This window comes from Protopterus annectens, chromosome 2.part1 (genome assembly GCF_019279795.1).
Source record: "Protopterus annectens isolate FY-2018-M chromosome 2.part1, PAN1.0, whole genome shotgun sequence".
Classification (NCBI taxonomy): domain Eukaryota; kingdom Metazoa; phylum Chordata; order Ceratodontiformes; family Protopteridae; genus Protopterus; species Protopterus annectens.
The window spans coordinates 949,158,439-949,178,891 of NC_056729.1; the positions used below are offsets into that span (position 1 = coordinate 949,158,439).

The following is a 20,453-nucleotide window of genomic DNA, read 5'->3' on the forward strand; positions in this document are numbered from 1 at the left end:
ATCTTATGCAGCGCATGGAGCAAGTAGGGCAGCGGGTTCAGGAGTTTCTCTTAGAAGACACTCCTGAATGTGTTTGTGTAACTTTGGAGAGGCTTTTAAGTCTACGTTTACCAATCGTTCCTTTGACAGAGCCTCGTTGTTTGGACCAAAGGTAAAGGACACACTCACCAGGAGCAAACAGGAAGGGAAACTCTGTCTGCCATGGGAGTCCATTTTTCCTTTCCTTCTAGACCCTATCCCAAAGGGCAGAAGGGTGGTAAAATGTGGTTCAAGAAGTCACAGAGATTTTTTTCAGGACGCACAGGGTGATTCATTCTCCAGAGGAAGTGGAGGAGGAAATAATGGTAGACACTGCCCTAGAGGCAGGGGGAGCCCGCAGAACCAGGGAGACTGTGATTCCTTTCATGGTTGTCCCTATCAGTGCTCCTGAAAGGAGGCCTGACTGCACATCTCTGGAGCCAGTCGGGGGACATATATTCTTATATCCAGAAGCCTGGCACAATATCACTCAAGACAAGTGGATACTAAGGATAATTACCAGAGGATACCATATTCCCTTCTCTTTTCCTCCTCATCGGATCAGACGAATCCCAGATATTCCACCAAATCACAGGGATTCAGCAACTCTAGAAATCCAAAAGTTGCTCACAAAGAGAGTCATCCAACTTGTCCCCGCAGACCAAGTAGGATTAAGGACTTACTCCAGATTCTTTTTGATGCCAAAAAGAACAGGGACTTGAGCCCCATCTTGGATCTCAGCAAATTGAATGAATCTGTACAGAAGTCCAAGTTCTGAATGGTCACTTTACAGTCGATACTCCCGTTGTTAGGGATAGATGTGCTCCATAGATCTCCAAGATGTGTACTACCACATCAAAATGGACAGAGCATCAGGGAGTCACTTATGCTTCCAGCCGGGGGTCAGTCATTATCAGTTTCACGCCCTGTCCTTTGGTCTCACCACAGCCCTCAGGGTGTTCACCAAATGCATGGCAGTGGTAATGGCTCACTTGAGATGTCTTGGATTCCAAGTGTTTCCGTACTTGGACGATTGGCTCCTGACTGCCACCACCAGGCATCTACTGTTACAGACCAGCGACACCACCAATTCTACATGCCTGCAGTTAGGGATTACAATAAACTGGCAAAAATATGCATTATCACCCTCTCAGCATGTGAATTTTATTGGCGCCAAAATAAATACTGTCACAATGAGGGCTTATCTCCCCGTAGAGAGAATTCAGAATCTCAGGCAGCAAATTTTAAGTCTACTTCCTCAGTGAAAGGCAAAAGCAAAGACAGTGCTCAAATTGTTGGGGACAATGGCCTCTACAATAACATTCGTTCCATTAGCCAGACTGCACATGAGGGTTCTGCAGTGGTTACTTTTTTGCCCAGTGGTCACTGCAACATCTACCTCTTTCTCATCCCATTCTGATAAGAGTCATGCAAACAGGATCTTTGCTGGTGGACCCAGTCATGTCATCTGACCACAGGCAGACCTTTTGTTCATTCTCCCCCTGAGTTTATAAAAAAGGATGTCTGATAATAGATATTTGTTCTGCAAACATGAGAAAATCATATAATGCTTGCTTTGATATCTTGCTTTGTTAGGCTTTTTCTTTTTGATGCTGTGAGGCGAAGCCTGTCTGTTATACGTATAGTATGAATGCACATTTTACATTGCTAAACTCTATACATATGTTCAAGCAGACTTTTTATTCTATGCTTTATCTTTCAGCATATTTACAACAGAATTAAGTTCAGCCTTATATTCATAATCTCTAACAGCCAGATTTACTGAAGCACATGTCAGGGTTGTTCCATCCCTCTCTCCACACCCTCAGTTTGACAGCTTGGCTGCTCCAATTCCATCTTTAGTCAGGCTTCATGACTTTTCCCCTGATGTTGTACATATTCTGACATCTTCTCTCAAACCTTCTACCAGAAAGACTTACACCAGTAAATGGAAAAAGTTTTCCTTTTAGGTCCGTGAGAGAAACCTCGATCCTTATGCAGCTTCCATCTCTGCCATTTTGGAGTTCCTTACTCAGTTGTTCCATCAAGGCTCAGCAGCTGCCACTATTAAAGTTCAAGTGGCAGCTATTTCTACCTTTCATTTGGCTAATGATCCTATCCTTATGGTTCATAGATTGTGTAGAGCTTTCATTAAAGGGGCCACTTTATTACAACCTCCAGTCATGGATCCTGTGGCACCTGAGATTTGAATTTTGTACTTCAAAAACTTACTTTGAACCCTTTTGAACCTCTAGCAACTTGTGACCTCAAGTTCCTATCATGGAAAACTATATTTTTAGTGGCCATTACATCTGCAAGGAGGGTCTCAGAACTGCGAGCCCTCTCTATTAAGCCCCCTTATTTGGTGTTTCACAGAGATAGGGTTTCCTTACGGACCAACCCGTCATTTGTTCCTAAGGTTTCTTTTCAGGCCAATATTAATCAATCCATTGAATTACCTGTTTTCTTCCCTAATTTTTCTGACAAGGCAGAGTACAAATTCCACCAGCTTGATGTTCATAGACAATTGCGATTTTATCTCAACAAAACTAAGAATTTCAGAAGGTCAGATCAATTGTTTATTTCCTTTTCGGATGCAAGGAAGGGCCTTCCAGTCTCCAAAACCACATTGTCTCACTGGGTTTCCAGCTGCATTTCATTTATTTATACATCCAGTGGCAAAGACCTTCCCTTCATGGTGAAAGCTCACTCTACCATTTCTGTTTCTGCTTCGGTAGCCTTTCAAGCAAAGATCCATATAGGTAACATCTGTGCAGCAGCAACATGGGCTTCACCTCATACATTCTTTACTCACTACAAATTGGATGTGGCTTCCAGGAACAGGTCTTCCTTTGGTTCCACAGTACTCAGGAGCATTTTCAGTGAGCCACACAAGATAAAGGTGCTAGGGACACTGTCCCAAGTGTAAGAATGAAGGAGTGATAGGACTACAGAACATAAAGAAGTTATGTTCTTACCATAACGTTCGATGTTTGTAGTCCATCTCGCCCTTCATTCTTACGAACCTTCCCTCCTGCCCCCTCCTTGAGGACCTTTCATTTGGCTAATGATCCTAACCTTATGGTTCATAGATTGTGTAGAGCTTTCATTAAATTGTGACTACTGCCTTATCTCTATGTTGAGACATTTCTACATGGTTTATTCTTTGTCTCTGTATATTTACTACTTGCAGCAAACAAGATCTGGGATATGTTAGCAGTGCATTATGGGATACCTCCTAGCCACAAGCCAACCAGAAGATTTTGAGCTAGAGAATTGCTGAGTCAGAGCTGAGGTTCGGCTCCGAACCCAAGTGTAAGAATGAAGGGTGAGATGGACTGTAGATATCGAATGTTATAGTAAGTACATAACTTCTTTTTTTTATACATGACATCAAACTGACAAATTTGTTCAAGAGAAACAATAGAAGCCTGAACATGAAATGTCACAGAATGTAACAGTCATATTCTGAACAAGTAGTATTAAATTGACAATAAACACTCAGTTTAATAACATGGGCTTGTGTATAATAACACTACTGTTTTAACTTGTTGTAAATGACATACACTATATTGAACATCAAGGGGAAGCATGATGATTTTCTCATATAAGTAAATGTGCATAGCAAGTCATATAATTGCTTTAACTTGAATTGTGGTTTTGTAAGCCATCTTGACCATACTTAATACTTAAGCTGTTAACAAGGTAACTAATGTTTTATACATGACATCAAACTGAAAAAGTTATTCAAGGGAAACAATAGAAGCCGGAACTAGGAATGTCACAGACTGTAACAATCACATTTTGAACAAACAGTATTAAATTGACAATAATCACTGTCAGTATATGCCATAAAATGGCAATTTATGAATATGGAAAGGCAAGTTGTAATCATTAATCACAATAAGTGAATTTGTTGTTTATAACCTATAATTTCACTCATTTTATAATAAGAAATGACAGATATGAAAAGCCTTATTTGTAGAAAATGGGGGGAAGAGGGATGCACTGATAATTAAAATGCACTAACTTTCATCAATGTTCACATAAAACAAACTTGATGCTTTAAGTAAGTTAGCAACAAACAAAGTGATTACTTACATGCTGGCAAACAATGAAATATAACTTCTGATATATCTAGTAAAATACATTGTATTATAAACATTAGGCATAAATATTATTACCATCTATTTATGTTAAGTAATAAGTTTTGAAAGACTTCATCAGTAAGGGTGACTATGTTAAATAACTGTGTGCTATAAGCTTTTACTGAAATTTTATATATGATGCATCCTACTTTGCTATGATTGAATTGCTTGCCATCTATCTTTCATGTATATATTAATTTCTTATACAATAAGCAGACACTTATATTGTATTATAATTCTGTCTAATCTACAGTAGTACTATAGCTGTTCAAAATAATATAAATATTGCTTAGTCCTATTACAAATATTCTCCATATGATAACTCAATTTATGGAGCTCAGATGTTCTGGATTGTCAAGGTATGAGTGATAATCTGCTTGACTTAGGTTTATCCATCAGATTAGGAATGGTTTTCATTCCATGGCTAGTGCGGATCTTAGTTTTGTTAACATTTATTAATTTAAATTTGTTATTTCACAAAAACATTTTTAGTTTGCCTGACCAAAACATTACTTTATTGGTAAACATTCAAAGTATAAAACTGATAATTTCCTTTAAAAGCTCAAACACATACTTTGTAGTTATCAGAGAAAAATGTGTAATAGTCACATCAAAATAAAAAATATATAGTCTAAATAACCTAAGCTGGATTTAACTTTATTATCTTTAGATACCAATGGCTTAAACAATCCTAGCAAGAGATCAAATCTACTGATATATTTAAAACTGAAAAAAGCACAAATTGTCTTCCTTCAAGAAACTCATTTCAAAACAAATGACAATTACAAATGGAATCCTAAAGAATATATAATATTGGCACAATCCACTTATAAGACAAAGACAAAAGGGGTAACAATTTTATGGAAAGCAAATGTGATTAACCTAGAAATCATTTATAAGTATGAAGATAAAGAAGGCCTTATAGCATTAGTAATAGTTAAATATAATAGAATATGGACCCTAGCCAATCTATACTGGTTCCCAGGCATTAGAACAGGAACTGTTAAAAAAACACTTGATTTCATTTCCAATAATTATAAAGGCAACTTAATATTAAGAGGAGATTTTAACTGTATATTTGATATTTCTGAAACTACAAATAAAAGACCGCTATGTACATCTGCTGTATCAAAAGCTTTAAACAAGTAGGTAGAATCATTTCATCTTGTAGATACTTTCAAATTTAAAGAAGATAAATCTTTGTTGTTTTCCCATCAAGATCACAGATTTGGACCCAAACTAGAATAAATAAAATATTTGCTGCCCATGACTTACACTCTAAAATCATTCATTTCTCAATCACTCTCTGCCCCTTTTCAGGCTACAGTTCATTGATATTAAAACTTCAAAATGGGTACAAACCATTAATCCTTAACTCCAGAATTCCAGCATATATAACTAAAATCAAAGAGTTCAAACCCTGATAATTATCTGAATTACAGTTCTTCTTAGATATTAATTTCATCACAGAGATAAATAAAATAATGATATGGGACTCATTAAAAGCTTACATATATGGTAAAACCCTAACTTGGCATAAAAGAAATCAGAGACTGGGATTCTGAATTATTAGATCTACAATCCAAACTTTTGTCAATAAACGCTAAAAAAAATCTAAATCATTTGGAGATGAAAAAGAATGTAGAAGTATTAAACAATAAATATAACAAAATTCTAACACATAAAACTAGTTTAGCTTTAGAAAAACTAAAAATTAATACCTTGGCCACTTCTCCCAAATAACATAATTTATCCACAAGAATCAAATATAATCCAAAGTTAATAATATTAAAAGTTATCTTCGATAAAAAGAAAGGGGAAAATGTCTTAGATATAGGTGACATTTGTGATGCCTATAGAATTCACTAAATGGAATATTTCCAAAAAGAAAATATACATATTGATCAATTAAATCTAGATGAAAAATGTTCTCCTACAAAGAAATTACAGATACAATAAAAGAGGGTAAAAATAATAAAGCTCCAGGAATAGATGGCATAATTATGGAAATATAAACTTTTTCCTTCAAAGATACTATCCCTCTTCCATAAAACTCTATTAGAAATTCATTCACAAGCTTTACTACCACCCTGTTGGAGATATTCCTTAATCACACCAATCTTAAAGGAAAACAAATCCCTAAACCTCTGTACCTCATATAGACTTATATCATTATTAAATAATGACTATAAGATATTTATGACAATATTACCTAACAGAATGAAAATACCACTATCCAAAACAATAAATAATGATCAAACTGGATTTATATATCATAGATGCACACATGACTATATTAAAAGGATAATTTCTCTTATAGATTATGTTAATAAAGAAAATAAAGAAACACTCATAATTGGATTAGATATAGAGAAAGCCTTTGATTCCCTAAATTGGGACTATTTATTAAAAATTCTGGTGTTGTTTGAATTTTCTCCTTCTTTTGTTCATCTACTAAAGAATATATATACAAATAATCTAGCGTATGTTAAGCTAGGTCCTTTCACCTCTGAATGTATACATATAATAAAGGGTACTAAACAAAGATGTCCCATGTCATTGATTCTATTTGCTTTGGCTATTGAAATATTGACAGATTCAATATGTAACAATGCAAAAATCAAAGGAGTAGATGTTGATGAAAATACAATTCAAAAGTAATGCTCTTTGCTGATGATATATTTACATTATCCAATACAAAAGAGACATTAGAATAATTAGATATTTTAATTGACACATTTTACAGGACTTCAGGACTCCATTTCAGTAAATCAAAATCAAAATTTTTATTTTTAAATAAATAAAAAAGAATTGCAGATGAAGGGGAATCACATTATAAGGAAAGAAGAATCTACCTTCAAATATGTAGGAATTGAGTTATGCAAGGATAATAATGAATTAGTCTAAAAAAACTGCAATAATATCATCAGTACAATTAAAATCTCTGCGGAAAAGAGGAACAGAATAATATTAACATTTGAATATAGACTACAGTTAATAAAAATGGTTTTACTACCTAAGATTCTATATATAGCTTTGGCAATACAACTGTTACGAGAGAGGAATGTACTCAAAGAAATAAACTCATGCCTAATAAAATTTTTATGGTTTCCCAAAAGAAACAGAATAGCTTTAATGGATCATATCAGACCATGGAAACACGGAGGATTACATTTTCCTGATATAGAAACATATATAAAAGCATCAATATCTAAAACAATCTCACATTGGATAAGTCCAAATTATTCTGCAAATTGGAAATAATTGCTAAATGTAATATCAATAAATTAATTCGATTTACAAAAAAAAAATTCAAATAGATAAAAACAATTTGCCATCGCACATACTATGCATTAGTATGCAATATAATACAACTAATCCCACTAAAACTCATATGATTAATTATTACATTGACTCATTTAGGAAAATTATTAATGCAGGTGGATTATATCTTATGTAGAAGGGCCAGTCTGAAGGAGATTGGAGACTGTAAAGTGGTGGCAGGGGAAAGTGTAGTTAGGCAGCATAGGATGGTGGTTTGTAGGATGACATTGGTGATCAAGAAGAGGAGGATGAGTGTGAGGGCAGAACCAAGGATCAAATGATGGAAACTGAAAAAGGGTAATTGTGAGGTGATGTTCAGGGAAGAGTTAAGACAGGCACTGGATGGCAGTGAAGAGTTACCGAATAGCTAGGAAACTACAGCAGAGCTAGTAAGAGAGATGGCTAGAAAGATGCTTGGTGTGACATCTGGAAAGAGGAAGGAGGACAAGGAGACCTGGTGGTGGAATGAAAAAGTACAGGAGAGTATACAGAGAAAGAGGTTGGCGAAGAAGAAGTGGGGCTGTCAGAGAGATGAAGAAAGTAGACAAGAGTATAAGGAGATGAGGTGTATGGCAAAGAGAGAGGTGACGAAGGCTAAGGATAAGGCGTATGACGAGTTGTATAAAATGTTGGACACCAAGGAGGGAGAAAAGGACCTGTGACTAGACAGAGGGACCGAGCTAGTAAAGATGTACAGCAGGTAAGGATGATAAAGGATAATGAGGGAAACATACTCACAAGCGAGGAGAGTGTGTTGAGCAGATGGAAAGAGTACTTTGAGGGGCTAATGAATGAAGAGAATGAAAGGGAGAGAAGGTTGGATGATGTGCGGATAGTGAATCATGAAGTGCAGTGGATTAGCAAGGAGGAAGTAAGGATAGCTATGAAGAGGATGAAGAATGGAAAGGCTGTTGATCCAGATGACATACCTGTGGAAGCATGGAGGTGTTTAGGTGAAATGGCGGTGGAGTTTTTAACTAGATTGTTTAATGAAATATTGGAAAGTGAGAGGATGCCTGGGGAATGGAGAAAAAGTGTTTTGGTACCGATTTTTAAGAATAAGTGTGATGTGCAGAGCTGTAGTAACTGCAGAGGGATTAAACTGATCAGTCACAGCATGAAGTTATGGGAAAGAGTAGTGGAAGCTAGGTTAAGAAGGGAGGTGATGATTAGTGATCAGCAGTATGGTTTCATGCCTGGAAAGAGCACTACAGATGCAATGTTTGCTTTGAGAGTGTTGATGGAGAAGTACAGAGAAGGTCAGAAGGAGTTGCATTGTGTCTTTGTGGATTTAGAGAAAGCATATGACAGGATGCCTAGAGAGGAGTTGTGGTATTGTATGAGGAAGTTGGGAGTGTCAGAGAAGTATGTAAGAGTGGTACAGGATATGTACAAGGGTAGTATGACAGTGATGAGGTCTGTGGTGGGAGTGACAGATTCATTTAAGGTGGAGGTGGGATTACATCAAGGATCAGCTCTGAGCCCTTTCTTATTTGTAATGGTGATGGACAGGTTGACAGAAGAGATCAGACAGTAGTCCCCGTGGACTATGATGTTTGCAGATGACATTGTGATCTGTAGTGAAAGTGGTGGAGGAGACCCTGGAGAGGTGGAGATATGCTCTAGAGAGAAGAGGAATGAAGGTCAGCAGGACTAAGAATATATGTGTGTGAGTGAGAGGGAGGATAGAGTAATGGTGAGGATGCAGGGAGTAGAGGTAGCGAAGGTGGATGAGTTTAAATACTTGGGATCAACAGTTCAGAGTAATGGTGAGTGTGGAAGAGAGGTGAAGAAGAGAGTGCAGGCAGGATGGAGTGGGTGGAGAAGAGTGTCAGGAGTGATTTGTGACAGACGAGTACCAGTAAGAGTGAAAGGGAAGGTCTGCAAGAGGGTAGTAAGACCAGCTATGTTATATGAGTTGGAGACAGTGGCACTGACAAAAAGGCAGGAGTCAGAGCTTGACATGGCAGAGTTGAAGATGTTAAGATTTGCACTGGGTGTGACAAGGATGGACAGGATTAGGAATAAGTATATTAGAGGGTCAGCCCAGGTTGGAAGGTTTGGAGACAAAGCCAGAGAGGCAAGATTACGTTGGTTTGGACATGTGCTGAGGAGGGATGCAGAGTATATTGGGAAAAGATGCTAAGGATGAAGCTGCCAGTTAACAGGAAAAGAGGAAGGCCTAAGATAAGGTTTATGGATGGGGTGAGAGAGGACATGCAGGTGGTTGATGTGACAGAGCAAGATGCAGAGGACAGGAAGAAATGGAAACAGTTGATCTGCCGTGGCAACCCCTGACGGGAGCAGACGAAAGAAGAAGAAGATTAATGCTAATATAGATTTAAAAATTGGTTTTGATTTTTTAACACCATTCATAGTTACAAAGAGCTTTCCACATAAATTATACAGAGAAATAATTAATTCCTAGGAACAGAAATTATTTGTTTGTTGGTTTCAATGCATCAAAGAACTAAAAGTTCTGGATATGTAGACAATAGAAACAACATACAAAATTCCACAAGAAGATTGGCTAACTATGCAAAGCATTCTGATGTATTCACAAGATTTATGCAGAATAATTAGTAATTCTTCATTTAAAGAAATACCTAAACTTACGAAATACCTATATGAAATCATATATAATGATTATGACATGGGAAATAGTATTTTGAAATGTTACAATATATTGATAAATTATAAAACAGCACCCAAATCCTCATATTGGAATAATATACCTAAAGGATACTCGTTACACCTAACTGAAGAAATTAAATCAAATATTTTATTATCAATAAAACTCACATCCTCTATACAATAATGGAAAGTTTTTAATTGGGAATGCTTGCACAGAGCATTCTTAATACCAGATAGAATTGCTAAACTTAATTCTTCCACAAAGGGAATATGTTGGAGGTGTGAGCAAATACACAATGCAGATTGGAATCATATTTTTTTCAACTGTGTTAAAATTAAGCCATTTTGGAATGGTATTAAAAACTTTTTACAAGCTTTATTTAATGAATCATTTAACTTATCAAAAGCTCTAGTATTATTAAATGTATACGAAGGTCCTCATTTGAATGAGCCAAATATGTATCTAGTATGAACAATACTTGCAATCTCAAGGAAGTGTATAACAAGAAGATGGAATATAAGCACAATACTGACTTTGGAAGACTTCTACAGCCTACTGAAGAGCACAGCATTGCTGGAAATTAAAATTAAAGAATTAAGGATTCATCCTAAGCCATTTATTAACAATCCATGAAAAAAAGTCTTTTCATTGAGTGACACTTTACAATAACTGAAAAAAAAGTCCATCTAGAGTCAGCCAGTGTTGCCAGTCATTAAAGCACTTGTAAACATAACACTGCTGCAGCTGGATACACAAATCATTTCCAATTTATTAAAAATAATTCCACAAATGTAGATTGAGTGCTTTCTTGATAAATTTTAAAACACACATTTTCATTTGTTTAAAATATCCTGTCCCTTAACCGTCTCTCTATCAAATTTCACTTGAGTCTTTATGGAATTAGTTATAATGACACTTTCTTTTGTGCATATGTATTCAAATGGTGCAAAAGGTACTCCACCAAGAACTAAGTAACCAAAAAAGCACCAAAGTTGCGAGTCCTCAGTATAATTTTAATTGAATATTGTTAAGCGCTTTCATCAACAAGTATGACTTCTTCAGAACAAAAGAACAATCTAAAAGACAAGTTTAAATACACAATACCATACAACTATGATAAAAATCTCCATTAAGCCCTTTTTACATAAAAAAGCAGCTTTTATGAAATAATTTGTATGTAGAAGATTTTGGTATCAGTTTATTATTATATATGTGCAGTCTATATTAAATATTTAAAAGTTTTTTTAAAAAAATGTTAGTAATGCAGTTTAAATGTTTTAGTAGTATATTTTTAAACAAATGAAAATGTGTGTTTTAAAATTTATGGGGTATATGTTGCTTTATGTGCCTAATTGGATGATGTCATGTTTTAATTTAGTATTTAAGGGGAAATATGGTATGTAATGGCAGATTCTGATAAAATCCCTACTTACAGGGAAGAAAGTGCTCAATCTACATTTGTGGAATTATTTTTAATAAATTGGAAATGGTTTGTGTATCCAGCTACAGCAGTGTTATTTTTACAAGTACTTTACAATAACTGAACAGATACACTCTGATAACTGGATTGTTATACCTATAAAGTAATTGTACATATTGGGCTCTGTTATAGTGTCAGGCTGATGTAAATAGTTATACATAGTTATTTAAGATGTTATCTACAAATACTATGGAATTTATTCAACTGTATTTGAAAAATAAAAAAAAATGAGAAGAAAAGCTGCCTATATTTGCAGATGGTATAATTTTATACCTAACAAAATCAGAAAAAGACATTACAGTGTTGTAGAACATTTTGAGACAGTTTCATATCTTTTCTGGATACAAAATTAATGAAGATAAAACAAAGGCAATAGTGGTAAATTATATACCCACATATATGTTGGTTTGGCAATATCCATATTTACAGGGACATGCTAGAATGGAGTATTTGGGAATATGGATTAAAAATTATTCAGGTGTGGAAGCTAAGGGTATGTGGGAAGAGGATAAACAAAAAGATAATACAACAACTGAGAAAATGGAAGCTTTGTTATTTGATTATGGGTATGGATAGTAAGATACAAGCAGTTTAAATGTTTTTTGTCCCATTTGTCTTAAACACAGGTCAAACACATTTTTATCAACAAGCGGAGAAGTTGTGGATAGCAATTAATAAAAAGATGAAGGACTTTTGTTGGGAGGGGAAGACGGCAAGAGTCAAGTGGGATAATCTAATTCTTCCAGTAGAACAGGGCAGATTAGAATTACCCAATTTGCAGGGGTATTTCAGAGCTACACAGTTAAGGCTTCTATACATAGCACAAGCAGAAAACTATAATTCAAAGTGGAAAAGGATGATGATGAAACAGGAGGGAAGCTCAAGAAATAAGGAGAGAATGGGATTTTGGATGCATGCCTTTAAGGAGAATAACAGTAATCATACAGAATATTATATCTATAAAGTAGCAGAAAGTATCCTAAGAACTAAGCCAACACAGGAATGGAGAAAGGAGATTCTGTCGATACAGATGACTGCAATTAGGGATATAAATAACAGGCAAGAGGGGACTGGAGTTTATTGGAGAAAACTGGCAAAGGAACCAAAGTATTGGGGGCAAATAACTAGAGAGGGAAAGATGCCAAGAATTTATTTGGACTGCAGGTTAGAGATTGTCTTCCCTATATAGGATTGATATCAGAGTATAGGCAAAGAGAAAGAAATAGGGGAGTCCTAAATGAAAGACCAGTAGTGGAAAGTTTTTAGTAGAATCTTGAACAGAAGCTGCCATTAAAAAAGGAATAATTAGTAAAGCATATTGCATGATAACTATAAGAATCAATCAGAGGAGGTTAGAAAGGATTGTGAAGAGAGATTGGATAAGTAATTCACAAAGAAACAATGGGAGGATATATGCATCTCTCCATACTTTTCAACCATACCAAATTCCTCAGTAAATACCAGTTTGAGGGCAAAATATTGAGGTGCCACGAATTCCCCAGTGTTCCCTTTAATTTCCAAATTTCCCAGGTTTTTTGTTTTGATGACATCAGCTTCCTTGCTGCAGGACTGGTCTGCATGTTGTTTTATTCAGTCAGCACATCTTGCTCCACCAGGAAGTGGTGTGGTGTATTTAATTCATTGAAACGGAGCTTTTGAAACTCAGAGCTGGTGTATTAATTGTAGTGTATTCATATTCAAGGCAGTTATTTATTCAGAGCTGGTAAGCTGATATTATTCAGTCATTGAAATGGCAGTGTATATGTTCCCAAGCATTTCCCGGGTTTTCTGAAATGGCAGTTTAGTGTATTCAATCGCTGAAACAGCATGGCAGTTTAGCTGGTGTATTCATATTCATGGCAGTTATTCATTCATTGAAACAGAGCTGGTATTAAGCTGGTGTAGCAAGGCAGTTATTCATAGAAACAATGTGTGTGTGTGTGAATTCATTCACTGAAACGGCAGATTAGTGTAGTCAATCATTGAAATGGCAGTCCAGTTCATAGGTTCATAGGTTCATAGGTAGGTACTAGGCTGTTGGCCCTAGGGCCTATATAAGCCTAGCCAAACGGTACCCTGAGTTATTCATTCATTGAAACTTGTTCAATCATTTTGCAGTTATTCATTCATTGAAACGTATTCAATCATTGAAATGGAAGTTCAGCTGAAGTGTGTGTGTGTGTGCATGTGTGTGTGTGCATGTGTGTGTGTGTGCGTGTGTGTGTGTGTGTGTGTGTGTGTGTGTGTGTGTGTGTGTGTGTGTGTGTGTGTGTGCGTGCATGCACACGTGTCTGTGTGTGTGTGTTTGTGTGTGTGTGTGTGTGTGTGTGTGCAAAATGCCCCAGTTAGGTTAGAGTTACTCAGACTCACACCCTGTACCTTAGGTAAAAGGAGCCAGAGCCTAAATTCTCTACCCATGCCACCAACACTTGTGATTCAAGGAATTAAGTCCATAGTTCTCATGTCTGGCTCATACATTTGGTCTGTTCCTCTTAAAATGTGTGGTTTTCTGGTAAGTCAGTGAGAACTGAATTCACTAAATAATGATAGCCATTTAAGTAACAGTCTTCCTATCTTTCAGGAAATGCATGGTAACACAAAATATTTTATTCTAGCAACTTTTCTAAGATTATACAAGCAATATTAAAACGTGTCCCTGGTTTTGGGCCTTTGCCCCCCCCCCCCATCCCAAATACATTTTGGCTTTTTCCAGATTTCTTTTGATGTGTATTTCTTTAGAGGGAGAGAAGTTTAGTGCTACTTATACCAAGTCTGTAGTAGTAGCATAACATGTAGAATACTTGCTTTTGATGCAGAAGTCTGTGGGTTCTACTCCCATAGTATGTAGATGGATTGCTGATAGTGTACTGTGTTGTACTTTTAAAGGGGGTGGATGCTACATTCCTGAGAATGTCTTCTTTGGTGGAGATACCTAGTAACTATGAACCTTTTATCAGTTTGCCAGCCATTCCTTATTGCAATATTACTAGCTTATCATTTTTTAATGTAACATAGGTAATTTATTCCTCAAGGGCAACAGGCACTGTTTTTGTAGATGAAACAATGATATATAAAGTTGTTTGCTAGCAGCAACCTCTTCATTAGTTACAGATCTCTTTAATGTGGAATTATTTAGATGACTTTTACTTCTGCAGAGGTTGTGCATATTTACTGATACTGGTGGATTGTAGAAGTTTGAGTAGACTTTTATGGTGAAAATGTTCTGAATTGGGCAGTTTTGTCATTATTAGTTCATGCATTTTGTTTCATTGCTTAGTTAAAAAAAATGTTCAAAACACTAAATTTAACATGTGCTGTAACAAGTTTGCTATACTATACAAGGAATATAATTTAATGCAGTCAGGTTGGTGTATCAAAGAACACATGTATGTTTCATTTGCAATGGGCCTATTATTTTAAAACAGTGTAAAGGTAATCTTTATCCGCTACTGGCCAGAATGCATTTTCTTTGAATGTGGGTTTCAGTGCTGTTTCAATGAATGTGAGCTTCAAGGGCAGAGAAGTTTTAATGCTAAGTATGTTTTCATTGTTAGACTGTATTGCTTTGTTTAGCAGATGTCTATTAGTGTTTGTGCTATAAAATGTAAAATAAAAGTTTTACATGAAATCCAAATAATCATTGTAGAAGTAAAGCAGTATGCACATTACAGTGTTTATAGTAAATGGGGTGAAATAGCTAAGTAATGGGAATTAGAATGGTTGCAGGGTGGAGGGCTGTGTATGCGGGTCCCCATTTGACCATGATTTTGTGAGGGGGGAAGGATGGCAACTCAAGACAGCCCAGGCAGCACAAACTCTAGCTACACCACTGATCAGTAGGCCACAGTGAATGACTATAATATTCTTTTGCTAAGATTAGAATATTGTGCACCATTAAATGCCCTACTTTTACCACAAAAGCCACATATTGCAAGTCATCAAAAACAAGATCCTAAGGTTCATCATCTTCTCCCTTCCCAGTGAATGTCATTGCTACAATTTTCAAAAAATGGTTACCATTTACTACAGGGTCTGGGGCCATAGTTTGGTTGTCTGTTCTTCAGTTTGCATTTGAAAATTGGTATCCCACAATTGCATTGGAGTGGGTAGGGTTACATAATTATGTATGCAAATTTTATCTTAAGCAGTGTACAGATTTGTACCTATTTTTCATGGGCCTTTGTTCAGATTTTTTATGTTTCCAGGTTGAGAGGTATGCATCTCTCACAAATATGCAACAAAATCTGGAAGATTTAGGATTTTTGCTTGGAAATGTTTGCATAGATATTTTTATACCTCAACCTCAAGTAAACTCCATAGAATTTTTCCTCAGGTAGACAGCAAATGTTGGAAGTATGATGAGGAAGAAAGAGGTAATTGGGAGCATATTTTCTGGGAGTGCAGTGAGTTGGTGAACATTTAAGGATTTCCTGTGGGAAGCACTGTCAGAGATGCTGGGTGGGCAGATTGGTGTGACGAGGGAGATGATTTTTCTGAGCTATGATACAGATTCAGAATTGCCTAGACATGGTAAGGCCTTGCTGTGTCTGATTATGGAGGCTCCCTAAAAAGCAATTACTAGAAAATGGAAATCAAAATCTAAACCAACTACACCATAAGTAGTGAATATATTAACAGAAATAAAACAACTGGAGCTGAGATCTGTAGAAAAGGGTAGGAGCAAACTGCATAGGGAAAATGGGAATTATGGGAACAATACATACATGGGAGGAATGAGGTTTAAAAGAGGGCAGGACTTAAATGAACTATGTAATGTTTGACTGAAAATGATTGAGTAGATTATAAGTGATGTATAATGTTTGCAACTGGGAGTGTGTCAGTATGGTTTGTGATGTAAAATGCATCTAGAATTGTGTTGGTGTGGTTTGTTTTTGTTTGTATAAATGTATGATTGCTAATGTCATAAGTGATGGTTTAATAAAGATGTTTCTTGTTTAAAAAAAGGAGCAGAAATTGAATAATTTATGTAATGTTGCTTAGATTATGTATAATCAATATATGTGAAGTATAATGTTTGTTAATGTTAATACAGTTTGATTAAGTTTGTATAAATGCAGATTTGCCTGTGTCACAAGTGATAATTCAATAAAGGTGTTTAAAATAAAGAAAATGATTGGGTAGATTATAAGTGATGTATAATCTTTGCAACTGGGAGTGTGTCAGTATGGTTTGTGATGTTAAATGCTTGCAACTAGAACTATGTCAGTGTGGTTTGTTTTCATTTATATAAATGTGTGATTGCCTATGTTTTAAGTGATGGTTTAATAAAATTTTTCTTCTTAAAAAAGGGGAAGGAATTGAATAATTTATGTAATGCTGCTTAGGTCATATGCTATATAGCAATATATGTGAAGTATAATGTTTATAAACATGAACTTTTAATACAGTTTGATTACTTTTATATAAATGTAAATTTGCATGTGTCACAAGTGATAATTCAATAAAGGTGTTTAAAAAAAGGCTGACAGGTGAACTATTGGGTAACTACTGTAAATGCTGCCTGTAATCATATTAATCAGATCTATAACTCACTTGGTGCTTAATCAGTCTAGCAGTATCATTCATTGCTAATTGTATTTGCAGTAACAGTTCTTCCAATGTGGCTACATTACTACCACTTCTAGTGGGTTAGCCAGGCATTTCATTTAGGTTCTTTTATACTGCTGACAACTCTCAAACATTGAATTAATGCAGCATATAATCACCATGCATCTTCTTCATAAAGTACTGTGTTATTAATTTACGAGTTTCATCTGCCTTGCATACAAAAATATAACATTTTTGCCAGTACTTTGCAAGGGTCTTTATACCTGCAAATCATTATATTATTACTAGCTTTTTTGAAAGACCTAATAAATCCCTAAGTATATTTTATCATAATGTATTTTTGACCTTCTCATTATATGTTGTTCATTTAATTTCATTGTACTTGTATGTTTTTATACTCATTCTAATAGCATTTGTATACTAACCCAGGCTGAGACTGAAATTGGTCAGAACTGATGTGTGTTCTACTCTGGTAAACAAATTCAAATAAATAAAATAAGTAGATATCAGAATGGTCATGTCAAAGCATGTAAAGTTATCATTTTTTGGCAGAATTATGTAAGTACTGTACAATAAATCACATTTTTAATTTAAAAATCACTGAAATATAGTTGTCCTAGCAACTGTTTTCTCTTGTAGTAATGAAAGGATCACGTTTTGGAATATTGTTTCAACAGCTGTATTTTCTGAGTAGTATGATTACATTCATTAACACAGAATATATTATATTTGTCAAATTCTAGGCTAGCAAAATCAAAATCACTGAAATACAGCAAACCTACCAACTGTTTTCGCTATGTAAAGATCACATTTTGGAATAACTATTGTTTCAATAGTTATGTTTTCTGAGTGGCATGATTCAGTTCATTAACAGAGACTGTATTACATTTGTCAAAATTCTAGGCTGACAAAGTACTGAAAAGTCTCCAACCAGAAATCAAAGATGTATCAAAGCGTAACATGGAGGAACTCTTTCCATGTTTTGTTGAAGAACTGCGAAAAATGGATGCGTTGCCTGCTTTATTTTTCTTGTAAGTTGACATCATTATTATGTCTTCATGCAATCTTTCTATTGATAAAAGTAGTAAGAAGCTACAACTCTTTGGTGTAATTTCTGTAAATTCCAGTTTGGTCTGTATAGGACAGGGAAGATATAGCAGTGTTATTGATGGGAGTGCTAAAAATCTTAAACTCTCTAAGGGTATCAGGGTACCACCAAAAGAAAAATGTTAAAAAAAGTTGAAGTGAAGTGGTTACCTGTTGTGATTTCCATAATGTTTGAGTGTCTTAAATGGAGAATAAAAGCATTTCATTCATTATTTGTAGGCCATGTATTGAAGAAACACAGGATGAACAGACTAAAATATAAAATCTTGTTAATCCTATAACCCCCCTCCCCGAGGGAGGTGATGAGAATTACTGACCAAGTAGTTGACATTCTGCATAAATAAGAACCTATAGTGAGAAACTTTAATTTGTTTTTGATAAAGTCACATCAGTACATCTGCCTACATCATGACTGTTTTGTTTCCGAGTAAATGTGTATGCATACATATACATAAACACACACACACATATATTTATTGCAGGGTCATTATTACTTTGAGTACTAAGATAAGATTAATATGTATGTTTCCTCAGCTTTTGAACATGGTTAAATGGCTATACAATTAGATGCATATTTTTTACTTCTAAGATCAGAGATTATTGGAAAAACCTGTTTAAGAGAACTGTGGAGTCAAATTGAAAGTTGATTCAGGAAAGTGTAAAATGGACCTAAAACAGTATTGTCGGTATACAAGAAGAAGATGGACATTATTAGAAAAAGGAGCTACAGTGTATCTATTTATTTATTGTGTACCATTTTGTAAAACATTGGCCCATTATTTCCTTTATGATATGAGGGTAAGGATCATCTGGGAAGAGTCATAATTAAGGTAGCAATCATGATAGTTTAATCCCACTGCATATGTCCTAGTGCTTGGTATGGCATACAGTGGGCTTGCTGGAGACACTGTGTCACTCACTTCTGTGGGTGACCTAGTCCTTCATGGTTGCCCTGCCCCTCGACACATTATCTGTGATCTCTATCAGGCATTCTGCCATGGGAATGAGTACCTGGGCATGCACCATACTCTCCCAAGAGAGGTGACACTGCAAAGCTGCATCACTCCTCCCTTTTTCTCTTGATAGCTCCACTAGGCATCACAGACCTATATTCAAACTTGGATCACCTGTGTCTTAGTTAGGTGTTTATCCCCCTATGGCATCACAGCTGGTATTATGGTTTACTTACAGTTATTTTATGCTAATTCATTCCAAGTTTTTTTTTTTGCCTATATGGTTAGATAAGACTGTAATAATGCCAAGTCATGCTGCATTCAGAGATTAAGTCTCACTTGTCCTTCCATCTTACACTTAGTTTTCCTCTTCCTGTCACATTCCAGCAGTGGCAATGTGAATGCTGCATGGTCCCTTTCCTTATCAGATCATTTTTTTTTTTTGGGGGGGGGGGGTTGTTATACCATCCCGCCCTTGCAATCTGCTTGTCACAGGCTTATACCTCAAAAAGTGATCCTACTTAATACAAGTGAAGCCCTGCATTACTTTGAAAACATCATCAAATGGTCATGTTTGTTATTTTTTCTACTAAATGTGTTGTATGTAGACAGTTGTGCATAATACATAACTGCTTAGGCAACACAAATCATCAATAAAGCATACCAGTATTGTACATATATATATATATATATATATATATATATATATATATATATATATATATATATATATATATAAAATCTACTGTAGAATAGCATTGTTGAACTTACCAAACTACAACTGATAGAATTCAAAATGAGGTATTTTTGCACAGATTTTTGAGAAAGCAGCAGTGTAATCTCTTAAGACTTAATTTTCAAACACTATCAACAAATGATGCCATTTTTTTTCTCTAATTATGACGAATTCAAAATTGTTTGCTCCAGTGTACATCTGTTTTTGTACTTTTCAAAAAAGTGTGAAGAAAATACATATTCTGTCATGTTTAAAAGAAGAATACAACATGCCAGTATATAATACTGTAAAGTCTGAATTTCCTGACTAAACAAGTGATGTTCAGCAGTTATATTTGCATAAAATAATAGATAATTACTATTCAGTTTTTAGACAATGTAGATAAATTAATAGTATATCCTTTAAACTCTCAAAATAATAGCAATTAAACATTCCTTTGAATGGGATAAATATTATGAAATAAATACAAACCGGTCTTAAAATC

General features: G+C 35.3%; 1 protein-coding gene across 1 annotated transcript in view; it reads left to right on the plus strand.

Moving 5' to 3' along the window:
* LOC122794924 (probable ATP-dependent RNA helicase DDX60) overlaps positions 1-20,453 on the plus strand; it is a 3,096,781-nt gene that overhangs the window by 1,794,417 nt on the left and 1,281,911 nt on the right. Inside the window, exon 24 of the mRNA XM_044063517.1 lies at positions 18,077-18,204. Within this exon, the coding sequence (XP_043919452.1) occupies positions 18,077-18,204 (128 nt within the window). The remainder of the gene's footprint in view (positions 1-18,076; positions 18,205-20,453) is intronic.